Raw genomic sequence first — 26,628 nt, 5'->3', positions numbered from 1 at the left:
TGAAGGTCAGACTGAACCCTGCTCAGGTCAGGCAGGGGTCAATCCCTTCGATCACGAGTCCCTCCCCTGCACCTCTTCCCTGACCTCTTCAGAGTTTAGCAAGATGAACAAAGACCTCCCCAGACTCTGGGCTGTGATTACCCAACAGGAAATCTTTTCCTTATAATCATGAAATTCTCCTTCCTGATTTTAGCTACACTGTGTCTCCTCGCTGCTGCCTGAAGTACGTTCCCAGTTAAAAGTGTTTTCCCAGTGAAAAGACCTAGCAACAAATTCAAACACCACCCATACATCTAATCTGGGCCTCTTTCTTGCTGTCCCTGCTTGCTGCTATTCCAAGGTCAAAGCTGGCACTCCTTGGGGACAGGCTGAGCTCAGAGAAAAATGGGAGAAATGAGAGCAAGGGAAGATTTTCCTGCTTGCACAGGTCTGGAAGAATTTCCATGCCAGCATTCCTGCCACTGATGGGGAGAAAGGGGACTAAAGGATCTGGGAAGTTCCCCGGAAGGGCAGTTTCACTGGTTGGCTCCATTTCCTGCAGTCACACCAGGCACAGTTTGGTTTCATTCATGACATCATCAGACACCTGTTCTGTGCCAGGCACCACGGGAAGCACTGGGCCAAACGAGATGAACAGAATGCAGTACTCGCCCTCTAAAGGAATACAGACACGGAAACAGGGCTCATGCCCTAATGGGGGAAGCATTCAGACATGCAACCAGACAATATTCATCCATAGTGGCCCCATGCAAATATATGAGCAACAGGGATGGAGATGAAAGACAGGTGTCTGTTCCCATTATAGACTGGGGGGTGGAGGTGGGGGAGACAGGCGTGCAGGGAAAAGAAAGGACATAGGATCCTAATTCTACCATTCACGTGTTCTGTGTTCCTCTCTCTATCTGGTTTTAGTTCTATAATTTACTTGAAGTAGGGATCTACACGGATGTTCCTCTATGTCCTGCTTCTGTGATAGGATGACGCCCCAGGTGTCCGCTGCTCCTTACTGTTGCTATCCTACTGCTGCTATCAGCACCTACTATAGGCGCGGCTGGAGCAGCGCTGAGCATTTTAGCATAGTCTCAACCACTTTGTTGTGAAGACAGTACTATCCCCATTTGAAATATGAGCAAACTGAGGCTGGGAGACAGTGCGGGTGTATCTTCAATGAGAAGCTCTGTGCAAAAAGATCAAGAGATCTTTGTAATCGCCCCTGGGAAACCTTCTCCTCCGAATTAAATTGGCTCAAAGGGAGGTGTACCTGCGCTTTCCCTCCAGGCTTGACCCCACAGCCATAGGGTACTGCTGGCCTCCCGCAGTCAGAGTCGGTAATAGGTTTCAGTTTTGTTTGAAAGCCCGTGGGGGTGACAAGGACTGGGCCAAGCGCACGCCTGGAGCTATATGGCTGGATGGGGCGAGGCGGAAGGCTTGGACTCACCGACGCGTTGATCAGAAAAGATACCTCGGAGCAAGCCCTAGATATCTAGCCCACCCCTCGCACTTGGGAATTGAGGGAACAGGTTCAGACATGGACGCTGCCAGGCGAGGACAGCAGTCTCGGGTAGCACGTCAAGCCAGGGGCGGAGTAAAGGGCCGCGCCTGCAGCTTATGGTCTCTCACTCTCCACGCGGTCCGCCTGGCCCAAGGACCAATTCCCTCCCCCACCCCCACCCCTTTCTGGGACATCAGGACCCCGCCTGGGACCCGCGGAACCTGGGTCCCGCCCCTTCGCTCCGCGCTCCTGCCCCCAACCAAGGCACAATTAGTGTGGGGTGAGTTTCCCTGTCCAGCTGGGTAATTATGTTCTCATTAGGAGCCGGGCCACTCGGGGTTGGAGCATCAGCGCTCCAGCGCAGCTCTGAGGGCGCGCTCCCAGTTCTGGGGACGGTGGAAGCCGCGGCGGGCGAGTGAACGAGCTAGGGGGCCCGTGAGGGACCTAGCAGAGCCTGGCGCCGTGCCGCTCCAGACAGCTCACGCGAGGGACCCCGGCTTCTAGCCAGCGATCGGCGCTGGCCCGGAGTCTCCCACCAGCACTCTGCGCCGCCAGGAAAACCCGGGCTTGGAAGTCAGGTCTGGGCTCCTTAGGTCCTAGAAACCTCCTTGCGCCTCCCTCTCCTCCCCCACCCGGCCACACACACCAGACCCCTAACCTGCTGCAGGCCCGCAGGAAACTGAGGTTGGGGGTTAGGGAGAGGGAAGGTAAGAAAGATCACACTGCAAAGAGGGAGGCCAGGAAGGGGTAATCACTCTGCTTCTCTTGGGTGAGGAAGTAACCAAGGTGACCTGGGCAGGGGAGGAGTCTTTGAGACTTTTGAGAGTGAGGCTGAACGAGGGGGTGGCCCTGAACCCCCACAGGCTCTATTCTGATCAGGTTTATATGAAATGAAACCAGGAGACAGGGCCGAGATCTGAAAGTGCCTACAGGGTTCTAAGCATTCAAGGGAACCATGGTGAGGTGTAGGTTTTAGGATGAGCCCTCTCCCTAGTCTCTAGTTGGGGCAGGGATGTAGTCTCTACTGAGCCCCTAGCGTTTTTTTTCCTCTGTCCCTTTCAGTCCCCAACACACCAGTTAGGAGTATCCGGTTCCCTCTCAGCTGGAGCACAATTTTCAGATGCAGGTCGACTCCCCTGCCTCTGGCACAGGTAAGGATCACCCCCACCTCTATTCCCGAATTGAGGGAGGTGGCCCAACTGACAAGACCTAGCCCTAATGAGGCCTCTAACTCCAACTCCAGCTCCTTGGGGAGAGCTGTCCACATCTCAGCACAGTCTAACGGGAGACTCAGGCCTGAAGATAAGGGCAGTTTGGGGAGGGATGTGGTAGAGAACCCCACGTGTCCCCTGGGGCCTCCGGAGCAGAACTGCCTGCTTAGCACTTCTGAGAGCTTGCTGAAGTGGGTACCACTACCCCGTCACACAGTGCAGAGCAGGAGGCAGGCCCAAGCCCAAATATCTCCCTTGCCAACCAGTGCCAACAAGGCCTGGTGGGAGAGCGCGAAGGGGGAGTGAATCCTGGAAAAGCAGCTACAGAAGGGCTTCCCAGAGGAGGCAGGTTCTTCCTCAAATGGCTTAGATCCCCAGAAAGGATTTTGAAAAGTAGAATAGAGAAAGTGTGTTTCCAATTGAGCAGAGAAACAGCCGGTGCAGAGGCATGAAGACGGGAGTGGGAGATGGGCTCGTAGAATGGCAGAGGGAAGGGATCAGCAGGTGGAGGAAGCAGCGGCTGGAGCCAGTCTGAGAAGGATCTCTAAAGCCAAAAATCAGACCTTGGGGTAGAGAGGGGCCCTCCCTCATCTGGAGCCAGGACAGAATCAAGGGATAACTTCCTCCCCCTCTGTCCCACTTGGGAACACTTGCTCCCTTCTGGTTCACATTCCAGGTTTCAGAGTGAGCCCGAATTCCAGGATAGGCAGGTTTCCTCTTTGCCTCCATCCCAGCCTCAGGCCTAGCATTCAGGAGACTGCCCCCAGGAGCCAGATCAGAGCAGGGGACAGCCAGGGCTCATTAAACCCAGGCCAAAGAACTGCAGGCCTGTGTTCAGGACAGAGGACGGCTGGAATCTGAGAGCAGGAGGGATTCTTGAAGATTTTTGAATTCCTCTTTGTCTTTATACAGTTGGGCAAACTGAGGCCAGAGGAGAACTTGCCAAAGTCACCCAGCTGGAGCACAGCCCAGGACAGGCACGCTGGGGGTACCCTCCCCAGGAAGAGGGACGACTGGCCACCACAAGGGAGCTGACATCGTGTTAGGGGCGCGGCTTCCTTGGGTTGTAACTATGCAACCGGCATGGCCCGTGAGCCCTCATCCTAGGCGGAGAAGAGACTACCTGGCACGCCATGGGTGCATGCCTGGCAGTCTGGCTGTTCAGGGACAGAGCGGTTGGAAGGAGCTAGTTCTGCCCAAGACTCCAGTTCTCCGCAATCTCTCCCTCCCAACCGGAAGAATGCGGAGAAAGCGGTTTTTTTTTTATATGTTTCTTTTTAAAAAGAACAGCTTTTCCTTTTAACTCTCTCTAGGGTTCTGGATTGCACCTTTTCCCTACTTCCCTGGGAACTGACTATGGGGGTAACTGTGGGATGGGGTAGAAAAGCATTCCTCACTCCTGAAGTCCCTAGCTATCTCCCTGGGGACCCCCGGGCTGCTGGGACTTCGGAGCACGGGTTAGGGATGCGGGCCCCCTGGCTTGAGCGCAGAGGAGGAACAAGTCCCCATTTAGAGGAAGGCCCCAAGCTTGGCGAGTTTCTATCAGAGGAACGGCAGGAATTAGGAGAAACATGGCTTATTGTGCTCTTATTACCCCCTTTTCTCCACCCCTCAGGAGCAAATTAAATCCACCCCTGAATCTCCACTAGGATAAAAACAAAAAACAAAAAACTCTGAAAGGATCAAAGCCAGAAGTGCCTATCCAGGCCCAGACTCTTGCCCCAGGCCCCCGCAGCCACCCGCTTCCTGGAACCCGACTTCCCTCGCTGCTGAAGCGACTGGGTCAGACGTCCAGACTTAAAACGAAGTCGTTTATTTCAATTTTGCTTTCACATTATGTTCCGATACAATCAAAACTCCTGGACGAACCTCTTGAATGAAAGTCCTGCATTGAGCGCAATCGCAGGTCCTGGGCGCCCCGGTAATACGGCGGGCGCACTCGAATTCAGAGGCGCTGGTATAAAACAGACGCTGCTCCCGGAACTGTGGGGCGGATGGCTGGGGAAATCCAGGGGCAGAGGCGTGGGAGTCGTGCAGGCTCCTCGAATTGGGATTCTCCCTGATGCCTTTGGACTTCGAAAAAATCCAAACTTCGCTTCCAGGCCGGTAGTGGCGCCGGGCCTCGCAAGATTTCGGCCAAAGCAGGGAGCACCGGCGAGTGCAGGGCTGGCTCTAGGCCTGGCGCAGAAAGGAGCGCGGGCTGGCTTCGCGAGGATGCGCTCGAGCCTGGGCCTCTCTCGGGTTGCGTTCTCACCAAGTAGACTTCCCGCGCCTCCGAGCCTCGCCCTTCCACAGCCTGCCCCCAAACCTCGCAGCTGGGAAAGATGCGGAGTTTAGAGAGCTGTTCCAGAAAAATAAAAGTCCCACTTCAACTTTATTGGGTTAAAGCAAAATTAAATCTTGGCTATTCACACGTATGTTACAGAGGACGAGGAAGCGTCCGGAAGAACCTCCTGGCATTTAGTGAGCCACAGAACACGAGGGCATTGACAAGCATCAAGACATCAAGCAGCCTTTCACGATCACTCCGAATAGGACATAGAAATACGGAAATACAGCCAGTTTCCACTGGGAAGAGTTCTTTGAGTACAAATGATATATATTTATATATATTTTTGAACCAGTGACCCCGAAGGTGAGTCCTTTCTCTGCTAACAAGCAGCGGAGGACACAAAGTATGTTCAGCTAATTAACTCGAGCTGTGTTTTAAGAGCAATATTTGCCAAATTAAAACTACCTCCCCCTTTCAAAATAAAACCAACCAAACAAACAAACCAAAAAAAGAACAAAAACCTTATCCCCTCTCCAAACTAAAAAGAGGGGAGGGAAATATTAGATTTCAGCAGGTGGAAAGATTCAGAGGGGAGTGAGAGGGAAGATATTTCACATTATACAGTGAAATACAAAGTTTCTTCTGTATAAATTGTAAGGAATAGGAACATGGGGATAGAAACAATGACAATGCAGTCTCTCTTTCTTGATTACTTCAACCGGAATCGGGGAGGCGAGTTTATTTTTGGAAATGGGAGTGCGCAGAGCTAAGCGGAATTTACTTTTCCTAATGAGGAAACGGACAGAGTAGCCCGATCCCCGGCGCGCACCTTTTACCCAGATACAGCTGGGGTACATGTAGGAAGTTTCAAGTCCTTCGGCTTTCTCGTCCTCTAAATTTCCGCCTCTTTCTCATTCTCCCTCCTGCCTTCCTCCTGCCTTCGCCCTCTCCCTGCCTCCATTCCGGCAATGAGCCAGTCAGAGGGGAAACACCAGGAATCCGGAGAAGGTCGAGTACTTCCAACCCCCCATCAAGTTCCCCCGCTCCAGCTTGAGGTATGCTCGGTCGCCTTTCTCCATCTGGATTAGAACTCCGTTGCTGGCAGCCTCCCGGGTCACGTCCTGGTCACCAGCAAAGGCTGAAATCACCGGCCACCCATTTAACATGAGGCTCACCTGGGAAAGAGAAAGGCCTGCTTCAGAGAGGCGACCTAGGTGCTTACCAAAGTGGCCGTAAAGACGATAACCTTCGCTGCTTGGCTCACAGTTAGAAAGGCCAGGGAACGTGGTGGAAAGGGGTGGGGGTAGATAAAGGGGCTTTTCAGCCTACTGCTGAGGGTCCAATGGGGTGAAAGACAGCCAAACTGGATGACAGGAAGGGGCTGCCCCCCCCCAAAAGAGTCACTTTCATTCCTTGAGCTCGCCAAGCAAATCCCAACTGCACTCTTTTATCCAGTTTAATGAACCCATAGGTGGCTCGGGTGCCCTGATATTTTTGTCTCCCCCCCACCCCCCATCCCCTCTTCAAAGAGAGATGCAGGCAACTGGAATTTCTGGGAGAACAAACAAAACAAAAACCCCGGTTCCTCCCGGTCCTAGCTGCCTGGACACTGTGGAGACAGTGGAGAAGCTGGGCAAGGGTTCTGGCTGATGAGAAATTTCCCCAGAGCTGCACTCTGTGCTTCCTCCCCAAACCGGGGCTCAGTTCCCGTCCCAGATCCTGCCGTGCCGCCACTGCCTGCTTTTGCCCTAGCCGTGGCGTCAGCAGCCAGAGGCCGGGTGCCCTCTCCCCAGCTGTGCGTCCTGCCTTCCGTTTCTGCCCAAAGGAAACCTGGACACCTTCAGAACCTGGAGAGCCGGTGAATGCTGCCTGGAGCGAGGCTGGAGCCCGGAGGCAGCAGCGCTACACCCCCTCCCTTCTTTCTCCACCCTTCAACCACTTGGGCTCTGGCGCTGGTAGTTCAAAAATCCAGAATCCATCCCCAAAGGGATGCCAGGATCCCCCCTGAGCTTGGAGCTGAAGGCAAACACACGGGAGTCCAGACTTCTGAGCTGGGACAGGGAATGGGGATACAGTCTGTGGTGCTGAAGGTGAGAGTCACAGAAAGCTGCTGGAAAGAGGGAACTGTCTCTGATGCTAACCAGTAAACGCTACGGGAAATCCCTGCAGTCCCGTGGAAAAGGAAGGAACCTCTTTGGGGGAGGCCCAGAGGTGAAGGCAGGAAACTCTGTGTGGGAAGGACACTAGGTTCCAAGAGCCAAGGGGAAAAAAGCAAGAGACAGGTCAAGCCTCAGAACTGTGAGGCCCTGCTACTCGTCCAACCAAGCAACCCCAGACACAGGCAGCTGCCCCTTCTATCACCCACCCCCATAGAGGCCGCTCATTCCTGCGGTTAATAGCCCCTACCCGACCGGGACCTGACCCCGAGGCGGTGGCTGACCTGAATGGTCTGTCTGTTGTAGACTTTAACCACGTGGAAGTTAAAACTGTAGATCCCTTTGCGCGGGGCGATGAAAGTGCTGCGTTCAGAATCAAAGTTGTTCCCGATGTTCACTAGTACCTATAACGAGACGGGAACGAAGGGGAGTAGACAAGAGTCAGTCCCGAACTCCTGTCCCCGAGCCTCTGTAGAGCCTTGGAGTGGATCGAACATCAACCTTCTACCTCTCCTCCACCCGGCAAACCAATCTGCATGGAGCACTCACCTGGTCAAAGTAGATGATCATAGTGCGATTACTCATCTCGGACGGCTCATGGTTGGTACTTCTGATGGCAGAGAAAGCCACCTTGGCGCTGCCAGAGCGTACAGAGATGCCCAGAGCTGTGCCGGTGGGATCGGACGTGGGGTTGGAGTCGCACACCACCAGGCACTTGCCTTCCAGCACGATGGGCTCCGTCTCATTCTGCCCGCGGGCCGGGCCCGCCAGCCACGCCGCCCCCAGCAGCAGCAGCTCCACGACGCCCAGCATCGCGACGCCGGCGCCCACCCCGCCCCCCACCCCGGGGGCTGCTTGCGCCAGCCGCCCCCCCCCGCCCCAGCCCCACTCCGAAGCCCCCTCCTCAGCTCCGTGCGCAGCTTCGCAGACGCCGCTCCGGACACTACTGCTCTTCCTTGCACTCCGAGGCAAGCGTGCCCCCGGCGCGGTGCTCCCGGAGCCCCGCCCGGGCCTCAGGGGTGCCGCGGCTGCCCAGCCGTACTTGGATGCATAGCCGCTACCGCTCGGTCCCCGCTGTTTCCGCCGCCTCCTGCTCGCACCCGCCGCTGCCGCCGCCGCCGCCGCTCTGAATTATTGATGCAGCGGGCGCTGCAGCCGGAGCGGGCGGAGAGCGCGCGCCGGGCACAAAGGCGCGGACCGCCGCCTGGCCCCGCCCCCGCTGCCTCCTAGCCCACCTCCCTCTACAGCTCCGCCCCCGCACTGGCCTAGGCTCCGCCCCCCAACCAATCCTAACGCGCCGCGCTCCCCGCTGAGCCAATGGCCGCCCTGTCCGCGCGCGGCCACCTGACCCCGGGCGCCGTTGTTATTAGGCGCGGCGAGGCGGGCGGCGCGCGGCAGCAGGGTTGGGCTCTGGCCGGGAGTCGACTGTGGGAGCGAGGACTGGGGCGCGCGCGCGCGCACGCGCGCCCGTGCCCGGACTGTCAGTCGCGGCCGCTCGCTCTTTCGCCTCCCGCCTCCTGCCAGCGTCTTATTCAGCCCCCTCAGCCCTTCCGCCGGCCTCCAATGGCCAGCCCGCAGGTAGGAGGCGGCGCGCGCGCCCTGGGTCGGGAATAGAATCAGGGGCGCGTGAGGCGCCCGCGCGTGGGCGCGCGGGGTGGGAGGGGAGCGCCCCCCAGCGGGCGCAGGCGGGAGGGGCAGCCGGCGCGCGGGTGGGCTCCCGCGGGCGAGCTGGCAGGGCGGCCAGGCTGCAGGGCGCGTGCGTGCGCGGCAGGGCGGGACGGGGAGGGGCGTGCGCGGTCGCCTCGAGGGGAGGTGCAGGTGCTGCGGTGGGGAGCCGGCTTGCTGGACTCCAGACCAGTTTCAGCGCCGGTCTCCCCAGCTCACTGCGATGGAGTTCGGCCAGCCGCCCTCGCCCGCCTGTCGAACCGCGGAGTCCCACGGAGTGTGCATTCCTTCCTTCTTTCGCTCATTTATTCGGGGTAGATCATTGAATGTGTACGAAGTGCCAGGCACTGGGGCGGGCGCTGAGGATGCCGCGGTGAACCACAGCAGACGAGGCCTGCCTTCGTGCCTCTTACAGTCCAACACAGTAGGCAGTGACAAGTACAGCGGCGTCGCACGCAGTCTCATTTACCTGATCGCATTTTCTCTTTTGCACTTGCAATTTAATATTGCATCCGCATTTTTTATGTACTGTGCCCCTTTACTGCTTGTTTTATCCACGTGCACCTGCCCATCAGCACTGCGCGTAGATACCAAACCCTGTGATTTATGGGCGATTTTTCAAGAGTAATTTCGACCCTACAAGAATTTTTGCCTCATGCATTGGGTTAAAACTTTACACACATGCGTAGGAAGCAAAAATACAGTTTTGCCAAGTGGCAGGCAGAATGGAGCTGCGGAGAGGGTAAGAGAAAGGGTTCGTTGCAGCCCGAGAAGCCGGCGGGCGGAGACCTGAAGGATGAACGCAGGCGGAAGCAGAAGGAGGAGCGGACCTCTTGGTAAGGTCCAGAGCAGAAACACTGGCTCCGGACCCCAAGCAGAGGAGGGTGGGGATACTGGCCACCCGGGCACCTAGCGCTGCGGTCACCCCCGGGCGACCTTGAATCTGCGTGTCAGCGGAGCTAGAGCCGACGTGCGGCGGTAGGGGCCGGGTGCCCAGGGATCTGGCAAGACCTGGGGGGGGGGGGGGGCGCGGACTGACTGCACTTCCTTTCAGCCTCAGGGTTTGCCACCAGTGGGGTCTGCCGCCCCTAGGGTACGCGCTCCTCCACGCGGGGAAACCTGTCTTGGAATCGCAGTAGCCACGCCTTTCAGCTTCTCAAGCTCCCTTTGTTTCCTTGAGACTTTGATAGCTGTCTAAAGAATTACCTGGAGGGAACCCCATCTCCGACACCCGCCTCTGACTGGAGGCCTGCGAGGGTCACTGAACTTGCCAGAAGAAAGGGAAAGGGTAGGGAAGAGGCAACGATTTTGCTTTAAATTAAAAAGACACAAAAATATTTTTTTCAACTCCAGTCTTTTTGAGACATCCTCAGAAAGCGTTGCCAGCCGCGATTACACCTAATGTGAGAGCATGAACTAATTTAGGAGGTGAGGGCTGAATAATGAGCCAGCATCCAGTAGAGCCGCCAGCCAGTAGAGCTGGCAGCTGCCGCGGCAGAGGGTCCCTGGAGAAGCACTCCCGCAGAACCAACACTCAGTCATTTCACAGGTATTTCCTGAGGACCGGCCCTGTCCGGAAAGCCTGTTTTCATGGAGCTCACAAGCAGGACTGAGATTACCTGGAGAAGGTCAATCGCCAGCTCCTTGTTCCTCTTCTCTTCATGGCGAGGCTGTAGCTTGAACTGCCATCCATATGCCAGTGATGCTCCACCTTGCATTTCCCATCTCAGCCTCTCTGCAGTCCAGGCCTACCATCCTGAGGGCCTGCTGGACCTTTTTGTTTATATACCCTACAGGCATGTTTAACTGACCCATACCTTGTCTCCTTCCTCACCGCCCAACCTCTGCCCCTTCCTTCTTCTCTTGTTCCAGTGACAACAGCTGCACCCACCTGGGACCCCTACATCTAATTTGACTCCATCTCTGTCCTCTTGTTTGAACCATTCTCATAGGGCTACCTATTTGGCATTCATTTGTCTGGCCTGGGCTATTTCAAGAGCTTCCTAATTTATCATTGAAGGATTAGTGCAACAACTGCACTCTTGCCTCTGCTATATACTGCTTGTCTTCCATTTGATGAATATCTATTGAATGCCTTGAGATACGTAACCTCCACTTTTTTCCCATATAAGGGAGACTTCTGTGGTCACCCGATTTCAGATTGTTCACTCTTCTAGCATTCTCCATCCCTCTTCCACATAGTATGTGTTCAGAAGATAATGAATATTAATTTAATGTTAATAGATATTTACTTTCTCAAGTTGTGAGGATTAAATAAGATAATATATATAGGGAGGAAAATCCATTAGACACCTCAAAAGCCGTCATGTTTATTTTTTAGTGTTGTCTCATTTTAGACTCAGGATTCTTTTAGCTGCAAGTAAGGAAGCAGATTCAAACTGGCTTAAGTAAAAAGTTATTGCAAAAAGCCTACGAGTATGTCTTGCCATCGGAAATATGGCTGGATCTACAAGTCGAGTTTATCAAGATCTGTTTTCTGGTTTGGGCTTCATTTTCAGACAAGTTTCCTAATGATAGCCCCTTAGATGCTACTACTACTACTTAGTCCTAGCAAGAAAGAGAGACGACTTCTCAAAAATCTCAGGGCTCTACTTATAAGGGCAGTTTGAGTTGCTTGCCCCTTTCTGAATGTGGAAAAGGGACTGTTCTCTTGTGTAAAATTGGATTCAGCTGTCTTCCTCTGAAAAGGCATTTGGTGTTAGCTGCACACTGTCTAGATTAGGTGGGTTCTCCAAAGGAATATTGCGGAAAGGATGCTGGGCAGGCAGAAGCAACACGTCTATTTTAGTCTCTCTCCGAGGGTCAGCTGCAATATATTTCACCCAAAAGCAGCAGTGCTGAAGAACCGTAGCCAAAACAATAGCTGTGTTTGTCTTGGTCCTTTTGCATCTTCAGGACGTCAGCTAAACATGAATAAACATGAAATTAGATGCTATCAACCATGACGTTACTTAAGGGTTAGCTTTGAAGCTTGGATGCACTTTGAATGGTAAAGCTAGATAAGTGTGATGATTAAGTAATTGTAACAGTCTATTCTAAGAGGATATTTTGATAACAGTATGTTGGAATTGACTCTTTTCTGTTCACTTGTTAGGGCTCCTAAAAAGATAAAAATTTCATTTCTTCGTGGGTAGGCACCTGAAATTCTTTATCAATTACTGATTAATAAAAACAAGTGGAAATTTGAGGGAGAACATCTGAAAAATAAAAAGATTGAGTTAGATCCTGTTTGAAATTTGAGACTATACGGGTTAGCCTACTAAGACTCTGCAGGTGTTGAAATATTGGTAAGGTATTATAAAATCCATTGATCTGAAGCTTTTAAAGTAATGCATTGTAGAGATTTAGGCACCTATTATATTGCAGATAATGAATGTATACTGTTGCTGTTACATCCTTTACCTGCTGCTTTAAATTCAGCCCTCTGCTTCAGTGAAATAAAAGGTTTATTACCCTTCACTGCATTCTGAATTTCCCACCACAGTGCATTTTGAGAAATGAATATAACTGCTCTCTTGATCCCACCCACCCAACACCATGGGAAAAAAGCTATCCTCTACTTTGGAATAAGGGAGCATTTTCAGGAAAGGAAGAATATTTTGTCTTTGGATGTGCAATGAACTCATCCTTTTATTAAATAAAAATGTATTCCCTAGTGTTTATATACATCAAAGAGCATTTTATCTCTTAGTCCTGTGGTTCAAAGGTCCAAACTGTATAACTCACTATTATTTAGCCCATAAAACAGAAGAGAATGGCTGGTTTGTTCTGATGCGTTAAGTTTAGGATTTCAAGGGTCAAAGTCATTTCAAATTAAAGCTTGGATCTATACTATAGAATATGTAAAATGATGCTAAGTTGTACCAAGTATGAAATAAGATTTTCAATTTCACCAAAACCTGTCTTCCTGGTATGTCTTATTTTTTTTTTCGTTTTTTGTCTACTTAGATTCATTTTAAAGGCAACATTTTTGCTGTTTAAGTTTTAAAAGTTACATTGCAAAATATACTTAATAATTGGACACTTATTAAATGCAAGATTACTTTTGAATGAAGGCCAGTTTTGTGGTAACATTTCAATTCTTTTAAAAAAACAACTTGGATCCTTAGGGAGAGGGTGATGGGGTTATGGACATTGGGGAGGGTATGTGCTATGGTGAGTGCTGTGAAGTGTGTAAACCTGGCAATTCACAGACCTGTACCCCTGGGGCTAATAATACATTATATGTTCATTTAAAAAATCTAAAAATTATTAAACAAATAAATAAATAAAACTTGGATCTTAAAAAATCAAAGAATATATTCACAATATCTTTAGCTCTTATGTATGTTAATACCGAATTACGTGTTTTCTAGCTCTATTCAGAAGAAGAGACTATGTGTCTTCTAAGATGAGAGATACTGGCACCATTTTTTTAAAAGATTTTATTTATTTATTTGACAGAGAGAGATCACAAGTAGGCAGAGAGGCAGGCAGAGAGAGAGAGAGAGAGGGAAGCAGGCTCCCTGCTGAGCAGAGAGCCCGATGCTGGACTCAATCCCAGGACCCTGAGATCATGACTGGAACTGGCGCCATTTTTAAAACAATACCTTGAATCTGCTGTGGTGTGTGCTGGTAGGAATTTTATATGAAGCTGTTGTTCAAGTTCATGCCGTAAGGTCAAAGGAAAAAAAAACAAAACAAAATAATGTAATCCTACAGAGCTGCTTTTGAGAGAAAAGTTACATAGGTAACATCAAACAGTAGTTGGAGTTTTTCCAAGAAGTAATTATCTGTGTGCTTTTGGGGTGGTTGATTATGGGGACAAACCAAGGTTTGGCCAATTCAGCAAACATTTATTGAGTGCCTGCAATGCTCAAGACACTGTTTTAGGACTCGTGGCTGGTGCAGATACGAATCACACATGCCTCCTGCCCTCTAGGACCTTGTTTCATGGTAGTCAGAAATGCGTACCTGGAGACCCTCCATTTAAGACTTCCAGATGTACTCAGAAGTCTTCTTAGTAGTGGGGCTACCTATGTTCTCATTTGGTTGCTTTGATTATTCTATATTTGTTTACATTTACCCTATCAATCAGAAGATGTGCAAAAATTACACACACACACATGAAATTAAAAAATATTTCAGTTATGTACTTCACATGCATTTGACATTTGTCAAAGAATTGGTGAGTATTGTCATCATTGGTGGGTGGCTGGGTTAACATTTGGAAAAACTTACCACCAACCTTAATAGGGACCTTAGGGAAATTTCCTGGATTTTGCATTCCTTGACAGTAGCATAGACTTCCCGAGGCTCAGAGTGCTATCAGGATAGGGTCTTAGAGAAAGACTGCTTAACTGGAGGACTCTTTGAATCACAAATTTCTGTTATCAGGAGGTAAACAAAAGGAAGAATTTATTTTTTTTTAATTTCTTCTCAGCCTAACAGAATTCATTGTTTATGCACCACACCCAGTGCTCCATGCAATACTGCCCTCCTTAATACCCACCACCAGGCTTCCCCAACCTCCCACCCCTCACCCCTTCAAAACCCTCAGGTTGTTTTTCAGAGTCCATAGTCTCTCATGGTTCACCTCCCCTTGCAATTTCTCTTAACTCCCTTCTCCTCTCCATCTTCCTACATCCTCCATGTTATTTGTAATGCTCCCCAAATAAGTGAAACTGTGTGATAATTGACTCTCTCTGATTGACTTATTTCACTCAGTATAATCTCTTCCCGTCCTGTCCATGTTGATACAAAAGTTGGGTATTCATCCTTTCTGATAGAGGCATAATACTCCATAGTGTATATGGACCACATCTTCCTTATCCATTCGTCCGTCGAAGGGCATCTTGGTTCTTTCCACAGTTTGGCAACCGTGGCCATTGCTGCTATAAACGTTGGGGTACAGATGGTCCTTCTTTTCACTACATCTGCATCTTTGGGGTCAATACGCAGTACTGCAATTGCAGGGTCATAGGGAAGCTCTATTTTTAATTTTTTAAGGAATCTCCACACTGTTCTCCAAAGTGGCTGCACCAACTTGCATTCCCACCAACAGTGGAAGAGGGTTCCCCTTTCTCCACATCCTCTCCAACACACGTTGTTTCCTGTCTTGCTAATTTTGGCCATTCTAACTGGTGTCAGGTGGTATTTCAATGTGGTTTTAATTTGAATCTCCCTGATGGCTAGTGATGATGAACATTTTTTCATGTGTCTGATAGCCATTTGTGTGTCTTCATTGGAGAAGTGTCTGTTCATATCCTCTGCCCATTTTTTGATATGATTATCTGTTTTGTGTGTGTTGAGTTTGAGAAGTTCTTTATAGATCCTGGTTATCAGCCTTTTGTCTGTACTGTCATTTGCAAATATCTTCTCCCATTCCGTGGATTGCCTCTTTGTTTCGTTGACTGTTTCCTTTGCTGTGCAGAAGCTTTTGATCTTGATGAAGTCCCAAAAGTTCATTTTTGCTTTTGTTTCCTTTGCCTTTGGGGACATATCTTGAAAGAAGTTGCTGTGGCTGGTATCGAAGAGGTTACTGCCTATGTTCTCCTCTAGGATTCTGATGGATTCCTGTCTCACGTTGAGGTCTTTTATCCATTTCGAGTTTATCTTTGTGTACAGTGTAAAAGAATGGTCGAGTTTCATTCTTCTACATATAGCTGTCCAGTTTTCCCAGCACCATTTATTGAAGAGACTGTCTTTTTTCCACTGTATATTTTTTCCTGCTTTGTCGAAGATTATTTGACCATAGAGTTGAGGGTCCATATCTGGGCTCTCTACTCTGTTCCACTGGTCTATGTGTCTGTTTTTATGCCAGTACCACGCTGTCTTGGTGATCACAGCTTTGTAGTAAAGCTTGAAATCAGGTAACGTGATGCTGCCAGTTTTATTTTTGTTTTTCAACATTTCCTTAGCAATTCGGGGTCTCTTTTGATTCCATACAAATTTTAGGATTATTTGCTCCAGCTCTTTGAAAAATACCGGTGGAATTTTGATCGGAATAGCATTGAAAGTATAGTTTGCTCTAGGCAGTATAGACATTTTAACAATATTTATTCTTCCAATCCAAGAGCATGGAATGGTCCTCTATCTTTTTGTGTCTTCTTCAATTTCTTTCATAAGTGTTCTGTAGTTCCTCGAGTACAGATCCTTTACTTTATGTGGAAAACCCAAAAGATTCCACCCCCAAACTACTAGAACTCATACAGCAATTCAGTAATGTGGCAGGATACAAAGTCAATGTACAGAAATCAGTGGCTTTCTTATACACGAACAATGAAAATACAGAAAGGGAAATTAGAGAATCGATTCCATTTACTATAGCACCAAGAACCATAAGATACCTGGGAATAAACCTAACCAAAAAGGAAGAATTTAAATAGAGCTTGAAGGAGGGAATGCAGAAGAAAAAGGAATTTTTGTTTGTTTGTTTGTTTTTAATTTAAGTGTGGCTGGCACACAATGGCACATTAGTGTCATATGTACAGTATAGTGACTGGACAAGTCTATACTTCACGCTGTAATTGCCACAAGTGCAGCTCCCACCTATCACCACACAACACTTTTACAACACCATTGACTGTATTTTCTATGCTGTGCCTTTCACCCCCATGACTTATGCATTCCATAACCCAAAGCCTGCACCTCCCTCTCCCTTTACCCATTCTCCCCACGTTTCTCCCCTCTGGCAACCACCAGTTTGTTCTCTGTATTTATGGGTCTGTTCCTGGTTTTGTTTGTTTGTTAGTTTGTTCATTTGTTTTTTAGATACCACATATAAGTGAAATCGTATAGTATTTGTCTTTCTCTGATTATTTCACTTAGCATAATACTGTCTGGGTCCATCCATGTTGTTGCAAATAGCAAGATCTCATTCTTTTTTGGCTGAGTAATATTCCATGTGTGTGTGTATGTTTGTGTGTGTATGTAATGGAACACATATATATGTATTCATATAGATATATATACGTGTGTATATATACACACATGTGTATGTGCGTGTGTGTATATATGTGTGTGTGTGTATGTGTGTGTATGCATATATATATATATATATGTATATATATATATATATCAGTTTCTTTCTCCATTCATCTGTTGATGGGCACTGAGGTTGCTTCCATATCTTGGCACTGTAAACAATGCTGCAGTAAACACATGGGTGCCTATATCTTTTTGAATTAGTGTTTTCCTTTTCTTTGGGTATACATCCTGTAGTGGAATTACTGGATCATATGGTATTTCTATTTTTAAGTTTTTGAGAAATCTCCATACTATTCTCCACAATGGCTGTACCAATTTACATCCTCACCAACAGTGCATGAGGATGCCTTTTCCTCTGCATCATCACCAACATTTGTTATTTCTCATCTTTTTGGTACTAGCCATTCTGACAGGTGTGAGGTGATACCTCATTGTGGTTTTAATTGGCATTTCCCTGATGACGAGTGTTTCTTGTTTCTGTTGGCCCTCTGTATGTCTTCTTTGGAAAAGTGTGCTTTCAGTTCCTCTGCCCACTTTTAATTAGATGATTTGTTTAGGGTTGTTGTATTTTTAAAAATTATCTGCCCCAAATTATATTTTCCGGTAGACTTCTTAGAAATTAAGTCAGAAGATCATGCATAGTTTTGCTCCTTTGCATCAAGGCCTCAGTGATAGGTATGTGGTTTGGCTCCTCCACTGAGCGACTCTCTACCTTCTTCCTCCTCTTGGTCCCAAGAAGCTGATTCCTTCCAATTGGCTTCTGTTTTGGCCAATGGAAGGTATAAGCAGAGGATCAGAGAGAAGGGGAGAGAGAAGTTGGGATTTTTCTTCCTGCTCTCACCCTGCATCAGTGCAGGTAGTATGAAGCAATGACCCTGAGAAGCTCGGTGACCCTTCCTTCTCTCTTGGGCTTGAGCTCTCATGCAAGCAGCATTCTCCTCCCACTGTATCTTCTGCCTGAAGATGGGGGATTTGCCAGTCCCCAGGTTCTTAGCATCTCCTGTTGATTCCCCTGACCCTGCCAACACCTCTGTAGGTTGTCCCTTCATTAAAAATCTCTCCATTTGAACTGAGTTTAATTTTATTTCCTCCTGGGATCTCAGTGATACACTGTACCAGAACAAAACCTTGTTTCACCTTCAGAACCAACAGATTTGATACATTTTATCCTCTTATGGAATCATTAGGTTTAATTACTTCTTGTATCATAAAAAATCACTATGAGTTAAACTAATTTATTACAAAACCAGTTTAGACAGATGACATTACTAAGGTTGTATATTTCAAATAAAACCATTCATGTCAAGTTTTAAAAATTAACCTCCGATAGGTGTAATTATGCTATTTTCAGAATATTAAAGTGAAAATATTAAAAGAAGTATTCTTTAAAGTAGTAAATGCTAAATCTCCAAGTAAATTACATCCTATCCAACTGCAATATAAGAATATGTTAATATCTTGAGAAAAACACAGTATTATTTTGTAAACTCATAAAGCTATTTTGAGTTTTTAAAGTGTGAAAACCTTACAAAAAATGTGTTTTATTATGGGGAAAGTATGACAATACTGCTATTTGCATTCTAAGTTTGTAAACTTTTATCTGTGCATATTCTCAACAAATAAGGATTTTGTTATTGTTATATGACATAAGTAATATTTTAGGTTTTAAAATACCAGATTGAAAGGAAACCATGATAAAGTATATTCCAATATATAGGTAATAATGAGGGAATCCTTTTTTAGTCCATTAAAAAGCTTTTTTTCTTTTTTAAGTAATCTCTAGGCACAATGTGGGACTGGAAGTCACGCACTGAGATTGAGAGTCACATGCTGTATGGACTGAACCAACCAGGTGTGCCCTAGCCATTTAATTCAGTTATCCATTTCACACTGCCCAGTGGTGTTTGAAGTCCTTACCCAAACAGTATAAAGCCTACTTAGGAAACATAAAGCAATTAGAAAGCAATCTTTGGCAAGTAAACTATCCATAAGTGGCAACAAAAGTTAGAATAAATTTAATGAAAGTATCTATTAAATCTTAGGGTTTACTGGTCTAGAAAAGCAGCCCGGTTGAATTACTATTTCTTGGGATTGTTGTAGTAACATACTGCATAGGGTAACTGTTTTTAAGTAACTATTGATGTACCAAATTTATCTATAGTTTCATCAGTGTATTATAAAATTTCATGAATAGTCCATCCTCACTTACTATGAAATTGATCCTAATAATTATGCACCAACAATACCAAGATGACAGAGTATTATTTCAGTGAGACTTCTATGGCCTGTTTAGATAAATAAATATAATAATTTTGGATCTTTAACCTGGAGTGTCTTTTTAAATTGAGATGTAATTGACACATAACATTATATTAATTTTAGTTATACAACATAATTATTCAGTATTTGTTACATATTGAGAAACTATCATCAGAATGAGTCTAGTTAATATCCATCACCAAATATGGTTATAAAATTTTTTCTTGTGATGAGAACTTTCAAGGTATTCTTTCTTAGCAACTTTTCAGTACACAGTACAATATTATTAATGACAGTCACCATGCTATACATTACATCCCAGGACTTATTTATTTTATAATTGGAAGTTTGTACCTTTTGATTCCCTTCACCCATTTTGCCTACCCCCCCCACCATGGAGTGTCTGGAATCTTAAATGTTTCCCCTTAATTTTTATCAAGTTAGCTGCCTACATTTTATAGACCGGGGCCCAGGGAGGGTAAGCTCCCTGAGACACTCCATGCAACACAATGGTACTTGTGTTGGCTCATTTAAAGTCAGAATGCAAAGTCTAGAACCTCATGCCCATGCTTAGTAGGAAAAAACCCTTTGATAAGCTGTATAACTCTCTGTGTTTAATTTTCTTATCAAACAAGTAAGAATAAAATGAGCATCTACCCTAAGGGTTGATTTTAAGGATGGAATGATATAATTCACAGGACTGGCCTGAACCTGGTGTGTGCTAATCAATCCATGAGAGCTACTGTTCTCCTGCCTGGGTGCCCAGGTAGAAGGAATGCCAAAATTAAAACCTCAGGGGCAATGACCTCCACTGCCCCAGGCTTGTTCCAGACTTATCTTGAGGCTGACCAGGCACCCACCTAGCTGTTCGCCAGTGGTTTTTCTTCTGTTGCTTTGCAAAAGTTCAGGCAATAATGTCTTTGATTTTGGTAGATATATTCCATTGATGCAGAAAAAGCATTTGACAAGATACAGCAACAGTTCCTGATTAAAATGCTTCAAAGTATAGGGATAGAGGGAACATTCCTCAACTTCATAAAATCTGTCTATGAAAAACCCACAGTGAATATCATCCCCAATGGGGAAAAGCTGACAACCTTCCCTTTGAGATCAGGAACATGACAAAGATGCCCACTCTCACCACTCTTGTTCAACATAGTACTAGAAGTCGTAGCAACAGCAATCAGACAACAAAGAGAAATAAAAGGCATTCAAACTGGCAATGAAGAAGTCAAACTCTCTCTCTTCGCAGATGACATGATACTTTATATGGAAAACCCAAAAGACTCCACCCCCAAACTACTAGAACTCATACAGCAATTCAGTAATGTGGCAGGATACAAAGTCAATGTACAGAAATCAGTTGCTTTCTTATACACTAACAATGAAAATACAGAAAGGGAAGCTAGAGAATCGATTCCGTTTACTATAGCACCAAGAACCATAAGATACCGGGGAATAAACCTAACCAAAGTGTTAAGGATCTGTACTCAAGGAACTACAGAACACTCATGAAAGAAATTGAAGAAAACACAAAAAGATAGAAGACCATTCCATGCTCATGGATCAGAAGAACAAACATTCTTAAAATGTCTATACTGTGTAGATATATTCCATTGAAAGTCCTTATGCACATATTTAAAACAAGGATAATTTATATACTCCAGTAACAATATACACAATTGACCCAGGTTCCCAAACACATCATGCACCAAACTTATATTTTCTATATTTATTTATTTATTCACCTAATGTGTTTTGGCCACCCACTATGTGATAAGTATTTATTGTGGGGATTAGTGAATAAAACAGAAGAATTCCTGCCCTGGAAGATATCTGGGAAGAAATTTGATTTTGTGACAACTGTGTTCTTTTCACCATAAATAAAGCTAAATTGTCCCCATCTCATTGATGCACACAATTATGAGCCTACAGTTTTGTGTGCATGTGTGTGTGAAATATCCTTAAATATCTCAACTCAGGAGTTGGCTATTTTTTTAAATTACATTAAAATTTTTTTTATTTCTATCTTGAAATTTAATCAGAAAATCATATATATTATACATTTATGTTGTCATTTCCATTTTGAAATTCAAGGGACTTCAAAGACTGTGAATCTGGCTGCCTATAAATGAAAAGTGAAGGTACTTATTATGTTGTATTGGCACATTTTGTCAATTGAGAGTGGTTTACTTATTTTTAGTCTATGAAAAGTTTTAAAAATAAAATTTAATGTGCCCTTTAAATATTCCTTGTTTAAAAGATACTCCATTTTAAAAAATGCTAAGAGAAGAATTTGATGTCTGTGCTTGAGGTGAAAAATAGGGGCATGGAGACTGTTCTCCTGCTAAGGTCTTCCTTCCTTCCCTCCCTCCTTTCTGCCAATGCCTGTCTGACCTTACAGCATACTCTTGAGCTCAGGAAGTGTATGTATACCTCCCCTTGGGAGGAGCTTCAATCTTCCCACTCCTATGACTACATGAATACTTTTTATATGTCTTTCCTCCCCCACCCCCTTAGGGAATAGGGAAGGGAGGCTCTGACTTTGTGCTTGTGTAAACATAACTGAGAGCTTTCCATGTCTCTTGCATCTTCATAAGTGATTTTTTTGTATTATGCTAGGACAGTAGTTCTTTAAATAGAATATTCTCCCATGGAAATCTCCCACAATGCTGAGAGTACACCTTGCAAAAGGTGAGTCTAGAATATAGGGTGCCTCCTCAGCATTGCCTAAAGGCTGAAGTTAGGGCTCTCTGGAATACTGAAAACAAATTTATAGCAGTTCATTAGTGTAAGGAATCATGAAAACAGTGTGCTGCCATTGCCCGTGGAGAAGACAGAGTTACCAACTAAATGCAGACTGAGGCTCTGAAGAAGAAGCTGCCTACAAGGGCTCTCATTTATTCTAGAGAAACCCACTTGCCTATTTTGAACCATTTTTCTTTAGAGCATATGTCTCACTGTGCAACCAAAAGGGTGTTTATATCCTAGTCACTTAGCAAAAATTCTGTCATTGCTTCAGAGAAATCCATTTTAAGCCTGAAGCATGGAGTTGGGAAATAGATGGGCTTTGGTCTCTGAAGAAATGACCCTGGTATAAATTTAGATGGTTACTTCTTTTGTTTCTTTTGTTCCCCATAATATTGTTACCAGATGGGGCTACATTTTTTTTTAACTAGAATATAAGTAGAGTCCTAAATCAGTTTGGTTATTCCCACTCCTTTGAAATGAGAACATTGTTTCTATTCAATGAGATGAGAAAAATTAGGAACTTTTCATGATATTTCCATTGGCCACTGGATTATTTCAATTGAAACATATTTCCTTATGTACTTGAGACAGTTTCCAAACAATTGCTCCTTAAAAGTCTATTTGATACTCAATAGGAAGAAGCCAGGTACAAAATTATATTTACAGGATGCATTTTTAGAAGATGTATTTATAGAAGATGACCGGTAGAGTATATATCAGCATGTTGATTGATTATTATCTTTGGTTAAGATGACAATTATTTTTACCTTCTTTACAGTTTTGGCGTTTTCCCATTCTCAAACTTATTTTAATGCAGTTTTCTTAAATGCCTAGAAGGGAATTTCCCTTTAACAGTATTAAAATAGACATAATGTGCATTGGTCCCATCAGGACATTAACCCTCTTCCTTAAACTTGCAAACTACACGTGAGAATGCCTGCAGGAATGCCTCTCAGACTATGATTTGCATTTATCAACAAATCATTTGTAATTAGAAGTAGAAGTCTTTTCTTTCCAAAACAAATATATCTCTTTCAAGAGTGGTTCTCTTTGGAGAATAATGTGTGACATCCTAGAAGCTAGGATATCCTTTATTATGTGCATTGCTATAGTCAAAGCATTGTTTTGTAAGGTGGGCTCAAGGTTACATGTTTAAGAAAAACATCAGGTTAATCCCATTAGGAAAATCACTGTATTCATAAATCTTTGACTGTTGAAAAGACCATTAGGAACCTATACTGGTTTGTATAGTTGGATAGAATTAAGTAGTATATTTGACAATTGACAATACAAAACAATGGCCCTCATTTACACAGTGTTCTCTATTTAAAAACCAACAAACCTTTCACAGAGAAATATATATTCACTTCATATGAGGCTTTTAGGTAGTTATATCCAATTTTTGGATGCCAAATGTAGCCTGGTAGAATTAAACTGATTTGCCCAAGGTGGCAGAGGTGGGTTATTTTCTGTTCCCCGGCTCCAAAATCCTGTCCAATTTGTCCTGCAACGTTGCCCCTCCAGCAAGGCACTCCTGCTGACTCCAATGATGTGGAGTAGTGTTTCTAGATAGGAGTCAGCTCTCACTGACTTTAAATATGAAATCTTTTTTTTCTATGGAGGAATGAGGTTTAGTTTTTACGATGATAAACCTTTCTCCCTTTTTGCTTCTTTCTCTTCTTGGGTTCCTAAATAGTGTTCCATATATATTACTGCCAGAAACAGATTATTGGCATTCCTGTTATGTTTTTCCATACCTTTTAATCATTTCTACAGCTGTTCACATGACAACAATTATATTTCCACTTTTAAAAAAATGTTACAAAGATGCACAGAGAAAAGTGGAAAGCAAAGGACTAAACTACAAGCAATTATGTAAGTGATACTTTTGTGATCTGACATTTTGGGAAATGTTACTGGTACTGCAACTACCTATTATTATCAGGTTTTAACCTTTTAGTGGATGAAGGTAACACTGACATGCCTCAGTTTTGGTCACAGCTTAACAATAAGGCGTTATTTTTCTAATGTTCACAGCATCCAGATTTCTTTCTTTTTTTTTTTAAGATTTTATTTATCTGAGAGAGAGAAGGAGCACGAGCAGGGGGATGGGCAGTGGGAGAAGGAGAAGCAAGCTCCCTGCTCAGCAAGGAGCCTGATGCAGGACTCAATCCCAGGATTCTGTGATCCTGACCTGAGCCGAAGGCAGAGGCTTAAAAGACTGAACCACCCAACTCCCCTGTACCATCCAAATTTCTTTTTTTTTTTCCTTTTTATTTATTTTTTCAGTGTAACAGTATTCATTCTTTTTGCACAACACCCAGTGCTCCATGCAAAACATGCCCTCCCCATTACCCACCACCTGTTCCCCCAACCTCCCACCCCTGACCCTTCAAAACCCTCAGGTTGTTTTTCACCAACTGGTGTTTTAACGGCATTTGATGACCCAGTGAGTTTATGTGTGGATCAATTTATATTACCTTGTCATTTCAAAGATTAAAGTTTCAGATTTTAAAAATTTCATTGAGATATGAATGTTTCTTTCTCATCGCTTAACAAGAATTCCTTTATTCTCTTGCCCCCTCTCTCTCCCCACCTTTGCACCCACCAGTGTTCCTTTTACATTTGCAAGCTGATTGGCTTGACATGTCTATGACACTACTCAGAAAGCCTCATCTTATAAATACCAAGCTCATTTTCCTACAGGTTTTGAACAAGATAGAATATGACCTTTCTTCATGTGGTGCATTCAGATGAGTGGTTTTGGAAAGTCATTTGATCATTGTATTACACAGACATGGAAGTCCCTCAGAGATCATGTTTTGGGGTAGAAACACCCAGACATCTAAACTTTCAACATTCTGAATTTATTAAAATTTAAAACTTGGTTAATAATTAATTTGAGATGCGTACGATTTTGCTTAGGGTGTGTTTTTTGATTTACTCTTGTTTTGCTTTCCAAAATGGATCTGCCTTATCTTCATATTATGTGAGGACCTAGGCGTGATAGAATGTGCCTGGGAGTAGAGCAGAAGTGAGCATACTTGTACAAAAGAAAAAAAAAGTGTGTGCGTATTTAGTTTATGCATTTTATAAATTCTTAGTGTATAATTATTAATATGAATTTGGCTATCAAATTACATTTTCTTTTGTTAACCAACTCTGTAAATTAAAAATATACTCAGCCACTTATTTAACAAAGTAGAAAGAAAGAGAATGGCAGCACTTGAAACCAGAATGTTTAAAGCAGAATGATCTGATAAGGAAAAATACCTAAACAATGTCCTATCTCTTCTATTTATTGGTTCTCACCAAAGTCCAGTTGCCCTTAGAAGTCTAGTCCAACAGGTACCATGTTATAGTGAACCATGGTTTTATGAAAAATGACACATCTATTCTATAAATCAAAATACCAATTTTAGGGGTGCCTGGGTGGCTCAGTCATTGTGTCTGCCTTCTGCCCAGGTCATGATCCCAGAGCCCTGGGATCAAGCTCTGCACTGGGCTCCCTGCTGTACGGGGAGTCTGCTTCTCCCTCTCCCTCTCCCCCTGCTTGTGTTCCCTCTCTTGCTGTCTCTCTCTCTCTGTCAAATAAATAAAATCTTAAATATATATATATACACATATATATGTATATATATACACACATAATACACCAATTTATATTGGCATATAAGAGGCTAAAATTGGTGTATATATATATACCTATATATAAGAGGCTAAAATTGGTGTGTGTATATATATGTATACCCATATATACACACACACACACACACACACACCAATTTTAGCCTCTTATATATGGGTATATATATATACACCAATTTTAGCCTCTTCACAAAATACAAAGGAGACTTTACCAACCAGAAGACTCTAGAACGTGGTAACTCAAATAACATTCAAAACAAATAATCTGATAACTGGAACTAAATGTTAGGCCTCATGACAGCTAGTTGAGCAACTAAACAAGTGTCAGTCGTAGGGTACGCCCACGGTGTCCAGAGCAACGAGAAGCATACCACATTTACATATGCAAGTCAGTTACCTCCCGTGCTCTGATTTTCACCCTCTGAACTCAGGATTTGCAGCAATGGTTTATCCTCAGCACCTTAAACATCTGTATCATACTGGCTATTTTACATATTGCTTTTAGCAGCTACTGCAAGTACCAAGTACCAGGCTAAATTCTCTACATGCCATGTTTTAATCAATCACTGGAATAATCTTGTGATTTATTTTTTAAATCTCGTTTTGCAGATGAGGAAACCGAGGGTAAATAAATTGCCCAAAGCTTCCCAGGGCCATGCTAGAATGTGCTATTTCCACCTAACTAGCCAGACTCCAGAGGTAGTGGTCCTAACCATTATGCAGCCCATCTCCTCCAGACATGCATCCCCTGGGCCTCATCGCCACCTTTACGAGATATGCAGAATGGACAGAATTATTATTATTTTACAGATGGCAAAACTGAAGTCCAGAGATTTCTAGTGACCTATCCCAAATGACAGGGTAATGAGCAGCGGCACTGGTCTGTAAACTCTGTACCAGACGTTCTTCTTTCCTACAGCACTGCAGCTCCTCAGGTTTCTTCTGACCCCTGGAGAGGGTGTGTTCTATATATTGGTATTTCTAGTTTGGATTGAAACATTTTGTGGGTCTTTGTAACCCCTCTGAATTGCACCCTACTGCCACAGGGATGGTAGACCTCTACACATGGCATCTGTTTGTCCCCACCCCGGCCCCCGCAGTTTTAACAGGTAGTGCTGGCCGGATGTAACAGGGGTGCTTTGTCTTGGTCACCACTACCCTTCCCCCTGCTCTGGCTTTTATTTG

The 26,628-nt window shown here is 45.1% G+C and overlaps 1 protein-coding gene across 1 annotated transcript; it reads right to left on the bottom strand.

Moving 5' to 3' along the window:
• Positions 1–5,058: 5,058 nt before the first annotated feature.
• CBLN1 (cerebellin 1 precursor) lies at positions 5,059–7,986 on the bottom strand. Its single transcript, XM_045986865.1, has 3 exons — positions 7,681–7,986; positions 7,416–7,535; positions 5,059–6,150 (listed from the first exon to the last, which is right to left on the bottom strand). Exons 1-3 carry the CDS (start codon positions 7,942–7,944, stop codon positions 5,953–5,955), a joined length of 582 nt encoding a protein of 193 aa, XP_045842821.1. The 5' UTR covers positions 7,945–7,986; the 3' UTR covers positions 5,059–5,952.
• Between the last annotated feature and the right edge of the window lie 18,642 nt (positions 7,987–26,628).

Source organism: Meles meles, chromosome 19 (assembly GCF_922984935.1).
Source record: "Meles meles chromosome 19, mMelMel3.1 paternal haplotype, whole genome shotgun sequence".
Taxonomy (NCBI): domain Eukaryota; kingdom Metazoa; phylum Chordata; class Mammalia; order Carnivora; family Mustelidae; genus Meles; species Meles meles.
The sequence above is the reverse complement of the archived record's forward strand: the minus strand, read 5'-3'. Positions and strand labels throughout refer to the sequence as shown.